The sequence below is a fragment of the Alternaria triticimaculans genome (genome assembly GCF_023758025.1).
Source record: "Alternaria triticimaculans strain BMP 0046 chromosome Unknown scaffold_1, whole genome shotgun sequence".
NCBI lineage: Eukaryota > Fungi > Ascomycota > Dothideomycetes > Pleosporales > Pleosporaceae > Alternaria > Alternaria triticimaculans.
Genome location: NW_026055958.1, coordinates 3,406,668 through 3,422,742, shown reverse-complemented (window position 1 = coordinate 3,422,742; position 16,075 = coordinate 3,406,668). Strand labels below are relative to the sequence as shown.

The following is a 16,075-nucleotide window of genomic DNA, read 5'->3' as shown; positions in this document are numbered from 1 at the left end:
TCGGCTGGGATGACGGGTTGTGGAGTTGCACTGTTGGTTCGTCCAACGCCGCGTTATTGTGGTCTTTGAGCCAAAAGCCGCGGCAATCCGTCTTGGGCTGCCGCGACCCGAGGCCAGGCGATGGGGGATGATTTAACACGGCTTTCTGAGCACACAACACACGTCCATACTATTACGAGATCGCTGTTCGAGCATCGCTAACGACGCTCAGATTGTTGAAAAGAACCATAGAATGATACAGTGGAAGCCGGGATCGTGGGCTATAGTAGATACTCGTACTTGGAATGCATTCGTTCAACTCGTAACTGTTTTGGTTCCTGTTCCTTGATGTTCGCTCGTGATTCTTCGTACAAGTGACAAGTTGTGGTTGTCGCAATGTGCTGCTTCCCTTTCACCACTGCATGACCCCTGTGAAACATGCGACGCAATGTCGAGAATACGAGGGTCTAAACTCACCCTCGCTCGTGTACCGTTACTATTCGCTGCTTGGACGTGGACAGCCACTCCTGCACATCATTGCTCTACAAGTCTGAAACGGCCATGCTAGGTGGCTTGGCTTAGCCTCCCACCTCGGGGATCTGACAAAGTGGCAGCACTCGAACGACCACCACCGTGCATCTCGTCAGCCCTGCGCGTCGAGTCGATTGATTCGGCAACATCCGCTGAGACGCGCGCGAGCTATCAGCAACCTGTCCGGACGTCACCGTGGCCTTAGCGAACAAATCCTTGGCCCTACAACGGAGGTTATCAAAGACGCGCAACACCCCAAACGCACGACAACACCAATCTGAAGACGGCTATCGAAGTGTGTACCCCCGCGAATACACTGAGGAGCGGCAATTCCCCTGGTGGAGATCAACAAGGAGTGCAAGGTGGTGCTTCGATCAGCAACTTGGTGATCTGGCGGGTCTTCGGTGACCGGGGTTCTCCAAGGGAGCATTCGACATCTGGCGCCCATCTCTCTGGATGTTGCCATTACATTCCTCTACGAAAGGGAAGATGCACCGCCATGCCTTTTCCAATGGGGCATATCCCTCACAAGGAGGGGGCACCTTTTCAATCCAACCTCACAAGTACGTCCAACTCCCGCCGGCACCCTGCGCCGCGCCTCCTTTACGCTCAACCCCCAAATGAACATGGTCCTAACACTCGGTGCACCTTCAGATTCCAGCCGCGGTCACAGCCTGCGCTCCGGCGGCGGAGAACCCTGATCCAGCGCTTGCTGATCGTAGGCTCGCTGTTCTTTACCGCCCTATTCTTCTTCTTCCCCGACTTGCGACCGAACCTGGGCTCCGGGCCCCTCAGCTTACTCACCACGAGCGATGACGCGCAACTCGAGACGGTGCGATACTACGACCTGAACAATGTCCAAGGCACGGCAAGGGGATGGGAGCGGGAAGAGCGCATCCTGCTATGCGCTCCGTTGCGAGACGCGGCTCCGCATCTGCCCATGTTCTTTGGCCATCTGAAGAACCTCACCTACCCGCACAACCTTATCGACCTGGCTTTCCTCGTCGGAGATTCCAAGGATAACACCATCTCACTCTTGACGGAAAAGTTGGAGGAGCTACAGGCCAATCCCGATCCCAAGCAGCAATTTGGCGAGATCTCCATCATGGAGAAGGATTTCGGGCAAAAGGTCAACCAAGACGTTGAGAGTCGTCACGGTTTCGCGGCACAGGCTGGCCGCCGAAAGTCAATGGCGCAAGCGCGAAACTGGCTGCTAAGCGCTGCTCTGCGACCAACGCACAGCTGGGTCTACTGGAGAGATGTCGATGTCGAGACTGCTCCCTTCACAATCTTGGAAGATCTGATGCGACACAACAAGGATGTCATTGTACCGAGTATGTACGGCCACGCATAGTACAAGTTTGTATGCTAACATCCTACGTAGACGTCTGGCGACCGCTTCCGGACTGGCTCGGCGGAGAACAACCATACGATCTGAACTCCTGGCAAGAATCCGAGACGGCTCTCGCTCTCGCCGACACCCTCGACGAGGATGCAGTCATTGTAGAGGGATACGCAGAGTACGCTACTTGGCGCCCGCATTTGGCCTACCTTCGCGACCCCTACGGCGACCCGGACATGGAAATGGAGATCGATGGTGTTGGTGGTGTCAGTATTCTTGCGAAAGCCAAGGTCTTCCGTTCCGGTGTCCACTTCCCTGCGTTCAGTTTCGAGAAGCACGCTGAGACAGAGGGTTTCGGCAAGGTGAGCTATGTCATTACACCTCTTACAACAGAGCTAACACATAGCAGATGGCAAAGCGCATGAAATTCTCCGTCGTCGGCCTTCCGCACTACACCATTTGGCATCTTTACGAACCCAGTGTTGACGATATCCGACACATGGAAGAGATGGAGAAGGAACGCAAGGCAAAGGAGGCCGAAGAAGAGGCCAAGAAGGCAAAGGAGAACAAGATCAAGGAGAACTTTGACGAGAAGAAAAGCGACTGGGAGAAGGAGAAGGCGGCGGTTCAAGACATGGTTCAGCAAGCAAAGAACGAGGAGAAGGCGGCAGCCGAGAAGGCCAGGCAACAAGAAGCAGCAGCGAAACAGGAGTCGAACCAGGCAGACACCAAAGAGGATAAGCCAGTCGAAAAGAAGGAGGGCGAGCAATCGTAGTCGTTACAGCACCGGCATAATCTCAAGGGTACGGGACCTCGGTCAGCATCCATTTTCGCAATATTGGACCATAGTGGGTCGAACCACCACAGCGACGACAGTAACGATTTAGGCAGATTGGGCGCAGATCTGGCTTTGTTTCTTTCGATATACTGCATGCTTTGATTGTAGCCTACAGATTTTCAAGGCAGCAACATTTGGCGGAATCGGCCTTGGATGGTGGCATTTCCGCTCGGAGAGTGTTTGAAGATGATGCGGAGGAATGTATACATTAGACAGCAGCTTTTGCATCACGGGCGTTGTAGGTTCAGCAGTAGATGAGCACTACGTTTGTTTGTAACAATATCAAGAAACATTATGAAATGCAAGCGGCAAAGATTAGCGCAACTCGCCGTGCTTCTGTGTTTCGTCATGGCTGGCATCTGACGCTGGTCGGACCCCTGGCCTCAGCACCTCCGAAACTCCGCTAGAGCTAAGCCGCCAAATGTTCGGACGGTGCAACTCGACGCCTGGAATCGATTGCGTACGACTTGAGGACAGATTGTCGAGGGCAAAGATTATTCCACGCCCCAAATACCTCAATATCTAGATTATCACCAGGCAGCAGCAATTGGGAGGATGCGTGTCATCTTTCAAGTCGACTGAACCAGACATACAGCTGTCCATGAGCCCTCCACCATAAAGACACGACGCTGCGCACCACACTTTTGTCGCATACACACGTACACCACAACCTCCCTGCGCCATGTCGAGCACCGACGACGACGACCATGTCGCGTCGACACTCCAGGAAACAATCGTCGACCTGGACCCCCGACCTATCACCGTCGCAGTCAATCCAGTAGCCCTGGTGGTGACAGAATGCATTACCGTCACGTCGGCAATGCGAAAGCATGCCCGCTGGGCACACTCCTCTGTCGCGGCCATACTGGGCAGCTCTTCGAACAAGACACCGGCTGTGCAACGACGCGACCGCACGGGACAGGGCATCATCAGCGCGGGAGAGCAAGAGGAGGCTGTACCGAGCAGATGGGGCCTGCGGGGGAAGAAGGGCAAGAGCATGCAGGACAACCCCCTCATGTCTGCCTTTGCGCGCCTGAGAAATGACCTGAAGGGCTGTAAAGGTGAATGCTACAGTCGGGACGATACATGGGCGATGCTAACGCTGCACCAGACATCCGGACCTTCGATACCCCCTCCATGCTCCACCCCTTCCTACAAGTCATCCGCTCCTCCTCCACCTCCGCGCCCATCACCTCGCTCGCCCTCATCGCTATAACCAAATTCCTGTCGTACGGCATCATTGGCCATGACTCTCCACGTCTACCAGAAGCTATGCAGCAGCTCTCCTCCGCCATTACACACTGCCGATTCGAAGCCAGCGACTCGGCTGCCGACGAGATTGTTCTCCTTCGTATCCTCAGGCTTATGGAAGTCATGATCTCAGGTCGCGGAGGAGAGGTACTGGGCGACGAGAGCGTATGCGAGATGATGGAGACAGGCTTGAGCATGTGCTGCCAGGCGAGACTGTCAGAGCTGCTCCGACGCTCGGCAGAGATTGCCATGGTTTCCATGTGTCAGGTCATATTCCGCAGGCTGAAGACGCTGGAGATTGAATCGCCAGAGGAGCTGGACGCCATGGATGAAGAGTTGGAAGGAAAGGACGAGCAAGATGGTCTGAGAATGGACCCAACCGCAAACGGCGAGGGGGACTCTGCACAGCACAAGGTCGAGGCGCTGCAGCAGCCAATCGATCCTGAGAAGGGACATGAAGACAACGACAGTACCGCGAACCCTGCGAGTAGTACTCTAGATCTACCAGCAACCGCGGCGGATGGGCAGCCACAAGCCCCTCTCGAGATCAAGCCGTACTCATTGCCGTCCATAAGAGAGCTGTTCAGAGTATTGGTTGATCTGCTGGACCCTCACGACCGCCAACATACCGACACCATGCGCGTCATGGCCTTGCGCATCGTAGACGTTGCTCTTGAAGTCGCCGGGCCGTCGATAGCGAGCCATCCCAGTCTGGCCAATCTGGCCAAGGACACCTTGTGCAGGCACATCTTCCAGCTCGTCAGATCAGACAATATGGCCATCTTGAACGAGTCATTGCGAGTTGCTGGTACGTTGCTGGCGACATGCAGGAATGTGCTCAAGCTGCAACAAGAGCTCTACCTCTCGTATCTGGTCGCATGCCTTTTCCCACGGGTTGAGATACCCATTGAGCCGGGTATCGAACCTTCATTATACGAAGGAGTTCCAAGTGCGCCCAGTCTAATCAAGCAGCCGCCGCAACAAAAGAGCAACTCAAGCGGTCGTTCAACTCCAGTGCCTGTCAAGGATCGGCAAAAGCTGGGGCTGGAAGGAGGCGCCCGAAAGCCGGATGCTCGAGAGGCCATGGTGGAGAACTTGGGTGGCTTGGTTCGGATACCTTCCTACATGGCAGAACTTTTTGTCAACTACGACTGTGAGATTGACCGTGGAGATGTCTGCATGGACATTGTTGGACTTCTCTCCAGAAACGCGTTCCCAGACTCTGCAACATGGAGTACTGTCAATGTACCTCCACTGTGTTTGGACGCACTGCTTGGCTTCGTGCAATCTATGGCAGATCGCCTCGACGACGAGCCTGTGACTGAAGGCTATCCAAGCGTTGAGTCACTCCGCGAGCAGCGGGCGCGCAAGGCGGTCATCATCCGTGGTGCCACTAAATTCAACGAAAAGCCCAAGGCTGGTATCGCCTACCTGGCACAACAGGGAATCATCCGAGACCCAGATGATCCTAAATGCATCGCCGAGTTCGTCAAAGGTACTACGAGAGTCGATAAGAAAGTATTGGGCGAGTTCATCTCGAAGAGGGGAAACGAGGCGCTCTTGAGCGAGTTCATCAACTTGTTCGACTTCAAAGGACAGCGGATAGATGAAGCGCTTCGACAGCTCCTGCACGCCTTCCGTCTCCCTGGTGAATCGGCCCTGATTGAGCGAATCCTGACAGAATTCTCTGAGACGTACTTCAACATGGTCAAGCCTGAGGGAATTGCCAACGGCGATGCCATCTATATCCTCACATACGCTGTCATCATGCTGAACACCGATCAACACAACCCCAACTTGAAGACGAAACGAATGCAGTTGGAAGATTTCACCAAGAACGTTCGAGGTGTTAACAATGGCAAGGACTTTGAACCTGAGTTCTTGCAAGGAATCTATGATTCCATCAAGAATCGCGAGATTATTTTACCCGAGGAGCACAGCGATCGAAACGCATACGACCACGCGTGGAAAGAGCTGCTAGTCAAGTGTCAGTCAACGTCCGACATCGTCATCTGCGACACCAACATCTTCGATGCGGACATGTTCGCTGCCACATGGAAGCCAATCATAGCAACCCTATCCTACGTGTTCATGTCTGCTACTGACGATGCGGTCTTTTCCCGCGTTGTGCAGGGCTTTGACCAATGCGCTCAAATCGCTGCCAAATACGGCCTTACTGAGGCTCTCGACCGTATCATCTCGTGCTTGTCGTACATCAGCACATTGGCACCCGATGTGCCACCAAGCACATCGCTCAACACCGAGGTGCAAGCCGACAAGAAGAGCGTTATGGTCAGCGAGACTGCTGTGCGATTCGGTCGGGACGGTAGGGCGCAGCTAGCGACTGTAGTCTTGTTCCAGGTCATCAAGGGTAACGAAGCATCAATAAGAGATGGGTGGCAACACGTAAGGTTTTCGATTTTATTGTTGTTTTGTACGGTACTAACGATAGCAGCTTATTCGCATCATGGTGAACTTGTTCGTCAACTCGCTGATACCACCCTACTTCCTTTCTTTCCAGAAGACGCTCGCTCTAGCACCCATACCACTTCAGAACCCAGCACAAGTCATCGACCGTGCAGAGCGTCCAGCAGACACTGGCATCTTCTCGGCCCTGACATCATATGTGTCGAGCTTTGCCAATGACGAGCCTCCAGAGCCATCAGACCAAGAGATTGAGTACACACTTTGTACTGTGGATACTGTCAAGGAATGTCACTTCGAAGATATCCTTGCGAACATCAGCCAGCTGCCAGTGGAGTCTCTGCGGTCACTTCTGTCATCTCTACTTGAGCATCTACCTGAAGATGGTTCACCCAGAGTCATCGTTGTGAAGCCTGAGATACCTGGCGCAAGTCCGCGAACGACCGGCCCTAGACAGAAGGGCAAAGGCCCGCTGTACGACCCAAGTCTCGTTTTCGTCCTTGAGCTGGCGACTGTACTAGCGCTGAGGGATGAAGAGACGGTCAAGGAGCTTGCAAAGGATGTAACGGATGCTTTGGCGTCTGTCATCCGAGACGCTCCCAAGCATCACTACGTGGTCATTGCACGATCGGTATACTATCTTCTGAGTCTGCTCAAAGCCAGCAATGTAAGTCTCGATGCACTCTCAAGAGAATACAGTACTAATCCATCCAGGACTATGACTTCATCCGTGCGCCAGTCCTTATGCACACGTTCTCCAGCTTCAATGATGCTCTGCTACACGAGTGCGCACAACCGATTCTGAAGGGTCTGACAGACTGCTGCAAGGGTCCGAACGCTCTTCGCAGCGAACTTGCAGGATCACCAGACTTCTGGACCATTCTCAGCAGACTTTCAGGAGTGCCCGATGCTGCTGGGGATGTATTCCAGCTCGTCGAAGACCTTACCACTTCGCCTCAACCTGGCATTACTGCTGATAACTACGAGGCTGCGATTGCGCTTCTCAATGAGTTCGCAACTGCAGCTCAAGTTGGAGCTCGAGAAGAGCAGTTGCATGATCAGGCTGCACGACGCAACAAGGGCCAGAAGCCTAAGAAGCTCGAGAGCAACGAAGTTGTCGTACGCGGCAGCACTGCTATGAGCATCGTCTTCCAACTTTCCAGCAGGGTGCCAAACTTTATCGAGCAGTCTCACCTTGAGACAACTGAAGGTAGGAACACTTCTCTCCTCACTAAACATCGAGGCACTGACACATTTTCAGCATGGACCGCATACTGGTCTCCAATCCTCAAAACTCTCGCGCATCAATGTCTCAACCCTTGCCGCTCTCTGCGTCAGCAAGCCTTCTCTTCACTCCAACGAACTCTTCTTTCCAACGACCTTGCCTCCCCCGAGCACCGAGAATGGACCGCGATCTTCAGCGAAGTCCTCATACCCCTCATCACCCAGCTGCTCAAACCAGAAGTCTACCAATCTGATCCACTGGGCATGAGCGAGACCAGGATCAGGGCCGCCACACTTCTGAGCAAGGTCTTCCTGCACTATCTAGTGCTACTTGACGGCCTCTCAGGCGAAGAGAATGAAGAAGGAGAAAAGACCCTGTCTTTTGAAGACTTATGGATCACAATAGTTGGCCTTATGGATCGCTTGGGCAATAGCGGACAGGGTGACATGGACGAAGCCGTTGCCGAGAACCTCAAAAACATGCTTTTGGTACTCAGCAATGGTGGATACCTTGCACCGCCCGACGAAAACCCCAAGCGAGAGGAACTTTGGCACGAGACGTGGAAGCGCATCAACCGCTTCCAACCCAACCTCTTCGCTGAGCTGTTCCCGGAAGAAGCTGGAAAGCCTGCGAGACCGCGACCGAGTAAGGATGAGCGAGCGGCGAAGGCTGAGCCGGTGATCGATGGCAGAGAAATGGACGTCGCTGAGAGGAAGAAGGGAGGTAGCAGTAGTGGCGAGACTGCGGACGGTAGTGAAGATGGTGAAGAGGAAAAGGATAAGGTGGCTGAGAAAGAAGGCTAGCATCTTCTGTATCACTATGGCACCAGATGAGAGGGGTTATTGGTATGTGATTTTAGCATTGTTATCGCATTGCAGCATAGATGGTGTGAGAGGTAATGACGATAATTACATGACATCATACAGAGCATGATTTCCCCTTCGCTGCTTCGTGGTCTCATTGGTGTCAGAGGCTCGCATCGCTTACTCGTCGAGATGGTCCACATGGGTACCTGGCAGTTAGCCAGATTGAAGTCTTTAACAGTACGGCACAAGACTTCATACACATCAACTCATTGCACCAAGGAAGAAGATTAACGGCATCATGATCGAAAAGCCCTGCTACTTGGCTTGGATGTATACACTTCATCAGTTTCTCGCAAAATCTACATTGAAAACCTCCTCATCCCCTGGCCCCTCGTTCACTTCAAGCATGAGCCATGGCAGCAGCAGCAGCGGGGGTCTCGGCGGGAGCTGCTTCTGCGGTAGTCATAGGCATCTCAGCTGGGGGTGCCTCGGCGGGTGCCTCGGCAGCGGCTGTCGTCTCTGCTGGGGCTTCTGCGGCAGATGTTGTTGCGGGCGCTTCTTCAGCGGGAGGTGCCTCAGCAGGAGCCTCTTCAGCGGGTGGTGCCTCAGCGGGTGGTGCCTCAGCGGGAGGGGCGGGAGGAGCAGCAGCGGGATCCTCTGGGGGTGCAGGTACGAAACTACCAAAGAGTCAGTGTCTTTATGACCGGGGAAACAAGCAGGAGCGTAGAAGCTGGGAAGACTTACGCAGCAGCATCCAGAGCAAGTTTGCCCGCAGTTCCGCCGACGACGTCGGTTCCATCAGTGCTCGATTCGCTCTGCTGGCTCAACTTGACATAGTCGGCCAACTGTTGCGTACTGGCAGGGTTGACCATCATAACCTGACCCTCCTGGCAATGGGGTCCGGTAGCACAGTACAGGAACATGGGGTCCGCGCTCGTAATGGGCATGTTGAAAGTTCCGACATCTGTCTGGCCGTCCTCGAAGGGGATGTGACCGCTGTGGATACCGCCTTCCATGGGAGTGCACGCAGTGTCGGCGGTCGATTGCGTGACGGTGTGGTTGCCGTTGGAGAATTGGAATTGGACAATGTCGCCGACTGCTGCGGTGATTGTGTTGGGGATGAAGGTGTCCTGGGGTCCACCGACGATTACGGGGATGATCTGGCTGGCGCGGCGAAGTGGGTTGGCTTGTTTTAGTTAGCAAAGAGTACGTAAGGAGACATGTGTGTATGACATACACTTGATGCTAGGCAGTCTGTTGACAGTCCTGAAGGCCGGGCCTGGAAGCGCACTTGCGGTAGCGATCAAAGCGACAGAGAATATGGTTGACTTCATTGTGTGATAGCGAATAGCTTGAGTTACAAAAAGGTATCGAGGGTATAGAAATAGGAACTAGACTACCGTTCAACGGTAGACTGAAGAATCGAAAGTAGAGATTATGTAAAGACCGTTCTACGGTTTGCGTAGTCAAAAGAGCGATGCGAAGAGAATGCAGGATAGAAAGACACCAACTGAGCAAGAACCCACCTACAAGTACTTTAGCTCATATACGCTTGTATCCTCCACTATCACATCCTCCACACGCCCGAATCAACCCTTTGCCTCCTCTATCCACACCATGAATCTTGCCTACGTAGCTCACCTCCTGCCCATAACATCTCAAACATTGAAAATGGCCTGAGGAATCTTAGGGCAGCCACAGGCCAACCTATGGCGCACATCGATGTGGATACCCGGGCTGTAAGACCAGGGCGGCCAAGCTGTCGCATTGTTGCACGTAGCCTAAACGATGTTTGACAGCCTTGTTTGCCAAGAGAAGGCATGGGAAAAGCGCATGGGTGAGGCGGTTGGATGCCGTTTGAAGATAAGTGGGGAGAGGAGTGCCGAGTTGCATCATGGTCGTTTGGAAACCTCAAGTGCCTTACCAGGCGTGGCGCTTAGGCTTGGGAAGGCAGAGGCGGGTAAACGGCAGGGTATGTTTGGGCGATGGGTGAACTCATATCCTGAAGTGGTGATGCGCGCGCTGATGGTCGCGATGGAGTTGATGGTTTGCGGGATGGTCGAGGTCTGAGAAGGACTGCCGGCGACACATATTGTTGAAAGGGCTCGCAAAGCTTCGCAACACCGATAGTCTTCCTAACGCATCAATATATCATGTAAAAAACAAAAGCGCATTCACGATGCGATCGAAGCTGTGGATACCCAGGGGTCTGGCAAGCATGTCGCAGGAGGTCGGTGCTTGGTTCCTGCCTCGGTAGACGGCCTGGAAGCTGGAAGCGGGAAGCGAACGTTTGGGTCCACCGCGACCCGCGGTCTCCTGCGAGTCCGCGGTCCTCCGTACACCAAACACTACATGTCCGGCTTGGCTCAGCGCATGACTACTGCTTTTTTGTGAGCAATGCGATGGTGAATCAGATGGGTGTCTATACCGTGAGATGGATATAGCCTCCACTTGCCGACACCCGGAGATTCCTCTCTATGAGGCATGATTAGTATTGTCTCCATGACGACAGCGACTGTCTACAGATTCGAAGAGAATCTCCCCTCTGCTACTTTTTGGACACCGTGTCCCGCTCTGGTAGCTGCGAGCTCATTCTCCGTGCTCGAGCACAGGCTCTGTATGTCTCTGCCAGGTTCCTCGACACACATGGAAGGCTGCAATAATTGATCCTCATGACTCTAGGACTATTACTGCATGTTGTCGATCCTCAAGGACGTAGACCGGCACGAAAGGTACTTTCGTTGTCATTCGACATTATTTTCGTCAGCGCAACCTCATCAGTCTTCCTCCTTTTGTACGACTGGAACTGTTAACACTCTGGCCGGAGGCTTGATCCGGGATGTAGGAGGCGCGCTGTTGGGTAAATAGAGAAAACGTGATGTAAGGAAGGTAAGTCGCCGTCATTCGACGATGACAAGAGTGATAGAATCAGATCTTGGTTTGTCAATAGTCACCTGGGCAGAGTTGACATATATCGGCACGTGACATCACTGTTCAGCTTCGCCGCACAGCTGCAGGTTTCAGAGAACTGAAGCTTACGCCGCACCCCGCAATCGCTGGACTTCTGATCTTCAGATGCTCGTGGATTCTTAACCTTGTATGCTTCCTGCAACTACGCTCGATCGTCATGGCGAACCTTGCGGAATTAGCAGCTGAACTCCTCAACAACATTGTGCAGTCGTGTTCTCGTACCGACATCAAGCACCTCAGCGAGACATGTCGTCTACTTCACAACAAGATGGTGCGCCATGCAACTCGACATATCGAGAATAATTTTAATCAACGATTTAGTTACCGGAGCTCTACCGTAACCTGGACCTAAGCACACATAATGCTACTGCTCGATGTCGCTTTCAAGACTACTCTCCATGGGGAGGTCATCGGGATGTACCCTCCAGATTTATCGCTCGGGAGTGGCATCCAATTGACGCCAACATTGCTAGGAAGCAAGGATTATTGATCAGGACAATCACGGAAAACCCTCATTATGGAAAGTACGTACGCGAATTATACTGGACGGTCCTTGATAACTACCACAACATGCTTCACCAGGAACGGCCATTGGCCGCGCGCCCATGCTCCTATGACAATACGTTCGCCCGGATGAACACGAGTAATCTTGCAATAGTTCCAGTCGGCGACCACACGATGAATCCTTACCAGAAGCTTGATCTGATGTGGAAGGGCTTCCACGACTACGATGGGGAAGGGAGACTTTGGGACAACGCATACAAAGCATGCGCGGATATGGAACGGGAGAGTTTCCCACCGGAAGATGGTAGGTTGTGGCATCGATGCAGCAGTGCAAGTCTTAATGTTATCAGAACCCATGTGGCAAACTTTCCACAGCTTCGTGCATGTAGTCAGCATCGATCTTTGCTGGCTCAGGTATGGGGTTTCTATGCACGTCTGAATGTACAATACCTGACTAACTTCGATGATTCAAGACCCTGGCGAGAGGCTACTCCCCCAGCCCAGCTCTTTTGCACCACCAAGTCTGTCCGGCTGAGCGGACGCATGACACATAGGCTTGTCATTTCCATCCTGGGAGAAGCTTCCGCGCCTGGCCCGCGTCTCGACAGACTGGAGCTGAGCGATCTTAAGCTATGGGCAGAACTTGAACCAGCCCCCAATCACGACTCGAAATGTCCCAACTTGGAACGAGACTCGCGGATCCCAGACCGTGTGGAAGCCGAATTGGTGCCGCCAGCTCCAGGAAATCTTCAAGAGCTAAGCAGGTATCACGACGCGAATCGTACTACACTACAGGTGCGCTCGAATGAGCGGGTGACGGCGGATACCCTCAACACACTCGCAAATCATTTCTCCGCGCTCACATCTCTTCGCATCATGATAACGGGACCGATTTCGTGGATGCGTCCAGATACATGGCATGAGTTACTGTATAGTTCCTGGGCACGGTTTCTGAACTCCGTGCGCAATACTCTTTGCCATCTCTTCTTCGAACAATGCGAAGGTTGCAGAACTTCGTCCGCACCGCATAGAGCCCGTAATGCATGGCAGACAGACAGACTTCGTCCAATGGAATGGCTGTTCGCTCGAGAGATTCTACCAGTCCTACTAGACCGCCCTTGGCCACAGATGAGACGTATGGAGATTAGAGGCGCGGGTTTGAGCGAGCGGACACCACCACGCCACGCTTCACACGGTGGAGGCACACGTGACGGTTTCCCTTTGGTGGCTGAAGAGCAGCTCCGAGAAATGCTAGGCCGTGAAGCGGAGCTGATAATAGAACAAACGACTCAAGAAGGTGAAGATGTGGATTCCATGGATCTGGGGATTCCGCCTGCATACAGTCAGTGGGAAGCTTGGAAGGCGATTGTCGAGCAGCGTGAGCCTCAGCACGATGACTCAACTCACGGGGGTGGCCATATCGCGAGCTGTCGCATAGGTCATCGTGAGCAGTTTATGGTCAGAGGTCGTCACTGGACGATGGAAACTTACCCAAAGGAGGTGCGAAGCCAGTGGAAAGATTTAAACTTCGTGCCGCACGTCAGATACGTAGGGCCTAGATTTGAGACAGAATGAATGGAGCCCTGGAGGCGAGCTCGCAGAATATCCAAGTCTCTGTACAAAGACAGCCTCGTGCTACTACAGTGAATTCGACACAAGTCAGAACAAGAAAGCCTAGTTAGATACCCGTATGAAAATCTTAATGCCAGGTGTTTGCTAAACACACGGTATTCGCTGTATGCAGCTGGACCTAGGTAAGATGCGACAAAACTCGTCTCATCCATGGATTGATCTTTGCCGGAGTTAGGCACACCTACTTTATTACGCGTTTAACTTGAGTCGGAAGGTTTTTGAACTCGTCGTAAGAAGTCTCACATCATGAGACTTGAGCCTGCGTAGTGTATATCGTTGTGTCGAGGTTGGCTGCAGCACCGAGTGCACACGGGCTCGGTACTAATTGGACATAGCGCGCTTCGGCCGGAATTACTTTTCCGCCAGCCTGTAATTTTCTCTGAGCTCCCACCCATCCATCCATCTTTAGTCCCAAGCTTCACGGGCACCTCACGGAAGACCAGCTCCAGCAGCCTTGGGGCCAGGGTCGCACTATTCACGATGCATACACGCATGCTGTTAGCCCCACGTACGGGTGCTGCTGCATTGGACCGCGACCTCGGCTGAACGCGATCCATGAGTGCGGAGACCGATTCCAACCGCTCTCCGCAACACGTTGCCAAACTCAACTACCCAGATACCCTTCCTCATACCATATCACAAGATGCGGACAGTCTCGGCGCTAGCTTCGCCTCTGCGGAGATCAACACCTTCAACGGCCCGCCAGAGCGCGCGGAGATGCTTCTCGAGCTCCCACAACCTGCAGGCTACATGGGGGTTCATAGGATTGGGACGCATGGGTTAGTACTCTGGCAGCTCACATGATCACCATGTCCTAACATCAAATACAGGGTATCCCATGGCGAAGAACCTCAGAGCAAAGATACCCGCTGAAGACACACTCTTCGTGCACGATGTCAATACCGCAGCTACAAAGCAATTCCTCGAGGAGCATCCACAAGGCGTGCGAGTAGCTGAGAACGTACGAGAAGTCGCTGAAAAAGCCGTACGTATACCTCTTCCACTACTTCCAGCACTCTCGTGATGAATTAATTGTTCTATCAATGATCTAAGTTGGGGGCCATTCGTGGCCCTTCTCCTGATTACACAAAAATTATAGCCAATCCTCTGATGCTTTATACACAACACATCTTCTCGTCAAGTACTTCGAGTGCAGTCCACTGACAGTGTTGCAGGAAACTATCGTCACTTCGTTGCCAGAACCGAAGCATGTCAAGGCAGTCTTCAAGGAGATGCTGGAACCAGCTACTCTTCTTTCAGATAGCTCCATCAACAAAGAACGCTTCTTCATCGATTGCTCAACCATCGATCCCATGACCTCTGGCGAGGTGGCGGAAGCTGCTCACTCCACTGGCCAAGGAAAGTTCATTGATGCGCCGATGTCTGGTGGTGTCGTTGGTGCACAGGCTGGTACGCTCACTTTCATGATCGGTGCGCCGCCTGAGGCAGTTGAAGGTGCCACTAAAGTCCTGTCATTGATGGGTCGGAGAGTGGTTCACCTTGGCGGACCAGGTGCCGGTCTCAAGGGAAAGCTTGCAAACAACTATCTGCTCGCACTCAACAACATTGCGACTGCAGAGGCAATGAGCATGGGTGTGAAGTGGGGCCTTGATCCCAAGGCGCTAGCTGGTATGATCAACACAGCGACCGGCAAGTGCTGGCCCAGTGAGGTCAATAACCCCGTTCCCGGCGTCATTGAGGGCGCTCCTGCAAGCAGAGGCTACGAGGGAGGCTTCGGTATAGGCCTGGCCAGCAAAGATCTCAAGCTTGCGTTGAAGGCAGCCGATGAGGCTGGTGTCAAGCTTGCGTTGGGAGAACCAGCAAGAGCGCTCTATGATGCATGCGAAAAAGCTGAAAACTGCAAGGGCAAAGACTTCTCAGTAGTCTACAGATATCTTGGGGGCAAGGAGTAGACAATATGACTTTGATCGACATCAATAACCGCTTCACACATGATCTCGTACCCTCGTGATGTACATCTGATGAATTGCACAGTCGTGCCTATCGTGACGACCCTTGGAGAGCGAACAGGAGCTTCGTCGTTCTTGCCTGTGAAACGTGTGTCATGCAGTGGTGGGAAGAGGGGAAAGCTCTGGTCAAAGTGAGAGGAAGACGGGAACAGCATTGCAACGCATGTCGAGACACAGAGAAAGAAGAGACCTTGTTGTTACGACTAGAAGTGTATACGCCATAAAGTGACTTGAGACCCAGTACTCCATGATTCGTCCGAACATCAGCCCACAAATCGATAATCGATGCAGCAGCGCTAGGTGCGCTGCAGTGGATCGAGACAGTAATACATGGATGGAGAAAGTCAGTGATGAAAGATGCCCATAGCCCTTTGATCCCGCAACCCATTGACATCCAGACCGCAGACCCAGAATGACAGACATCCAGTACAGCAAGATCCTGCGACCACGGTTTCGCAAAAGTAGACCAGACAACGCGATACCAGGCTCAGATCCGTAGTGCAAAACAGCAGGTTCGCAGGACAAAATCAACGCAAACATCGGAAGTAGAAGGAAAGATCATGGCAGAGCAAGACGAAGGAATTGCAAACGCCCATATCGCAC

General features: G+C 53.0%; 4 protein-coding genes across 4 annotated transcripts; 3 read left to right on the top strand and 1 right to left on the bottom strand.

Moving 5' to 3' along the window:
* Positions 1-999: 999 nt before the first annotated feature.
* Positions 1,000-2,627, top strand: ANP1 (Mannan polymerase II complex anp1 subunit; the record flags this gene model as incomplete). Its single annotated transcript, XM_049361806.1, has 4 exons — positions 1,000-1,073; positions 1,165-1,844; positions 1,895-2,214; positions 2,262-2,627. 4 exons carry the CDS (start codon positions 1,000-1,002, stop codon positions 2,625-2,627), a joined length of 1,440 nt encoding a protein of 479 aa, XP_049227089.1.
* A 745-nt stretch (positions 2,628-3,372) lies between these two features.
* On the top strand, positions 3,373-8,393 carry J4E78_001144 (uncharacterized protein; the record flags this gene model as incomplete). Its single annotated transcript, XM_049361805.1, has 5 exons — positions 3,373-3,751; positions 3,802-6,347; positions 6,397-7,032; positions 7,080-7,575; positions 7,627-8,393. 5 exons carry the CDS (start codon positions 3,373-3,375, stop codon positions 8,391-8,393), a joined length of 4,824 nt encoding a protein of 1,607 aa, XP_049227088.1.
* A 403-nt stretch (positions 8,394-8,796) lies between these two features.
* J4E78_001143 (uncharacterized protein) lies at positions 8,797-9,730 on the bottom strand (the record flags this gene model as incomplete). The annotated part of the gene is made up of 3 exons (XM_049361804.1): positions 8,797-9,073; positions 9,141-9,582; positions 9,634-9,730. 3 exons carry the CDS (start codon positions 9,728-9,730, stop codon positions 8,797-8,799), a joined length of 816 nt encoding a protein of 271 aa, XP_049227087.1.
* A 4,415-nt stretch (positions 9,731-14,145) lies between these two features.
* On the top strand, positions 14,146-15,415 carry J4E78_001142 (uncharacterized protein; the record flags this gene model as incomplete). Its single annotated transcript, XM_049361803.1, has 3 exons — positions 14,146-14,281; positions 14,333-14,487; positions 14,678-15,415. 3 exons carry the CDS (start codon positions 14,146-14,148, stop codon positions 15,413-15,415), a joined length of 1,029 nt encoding a protein of 342 aa, XP_049227086.1.
* Between the last annotated feature and the right edge of the window lie 660 nt (positions 15,416-16,075).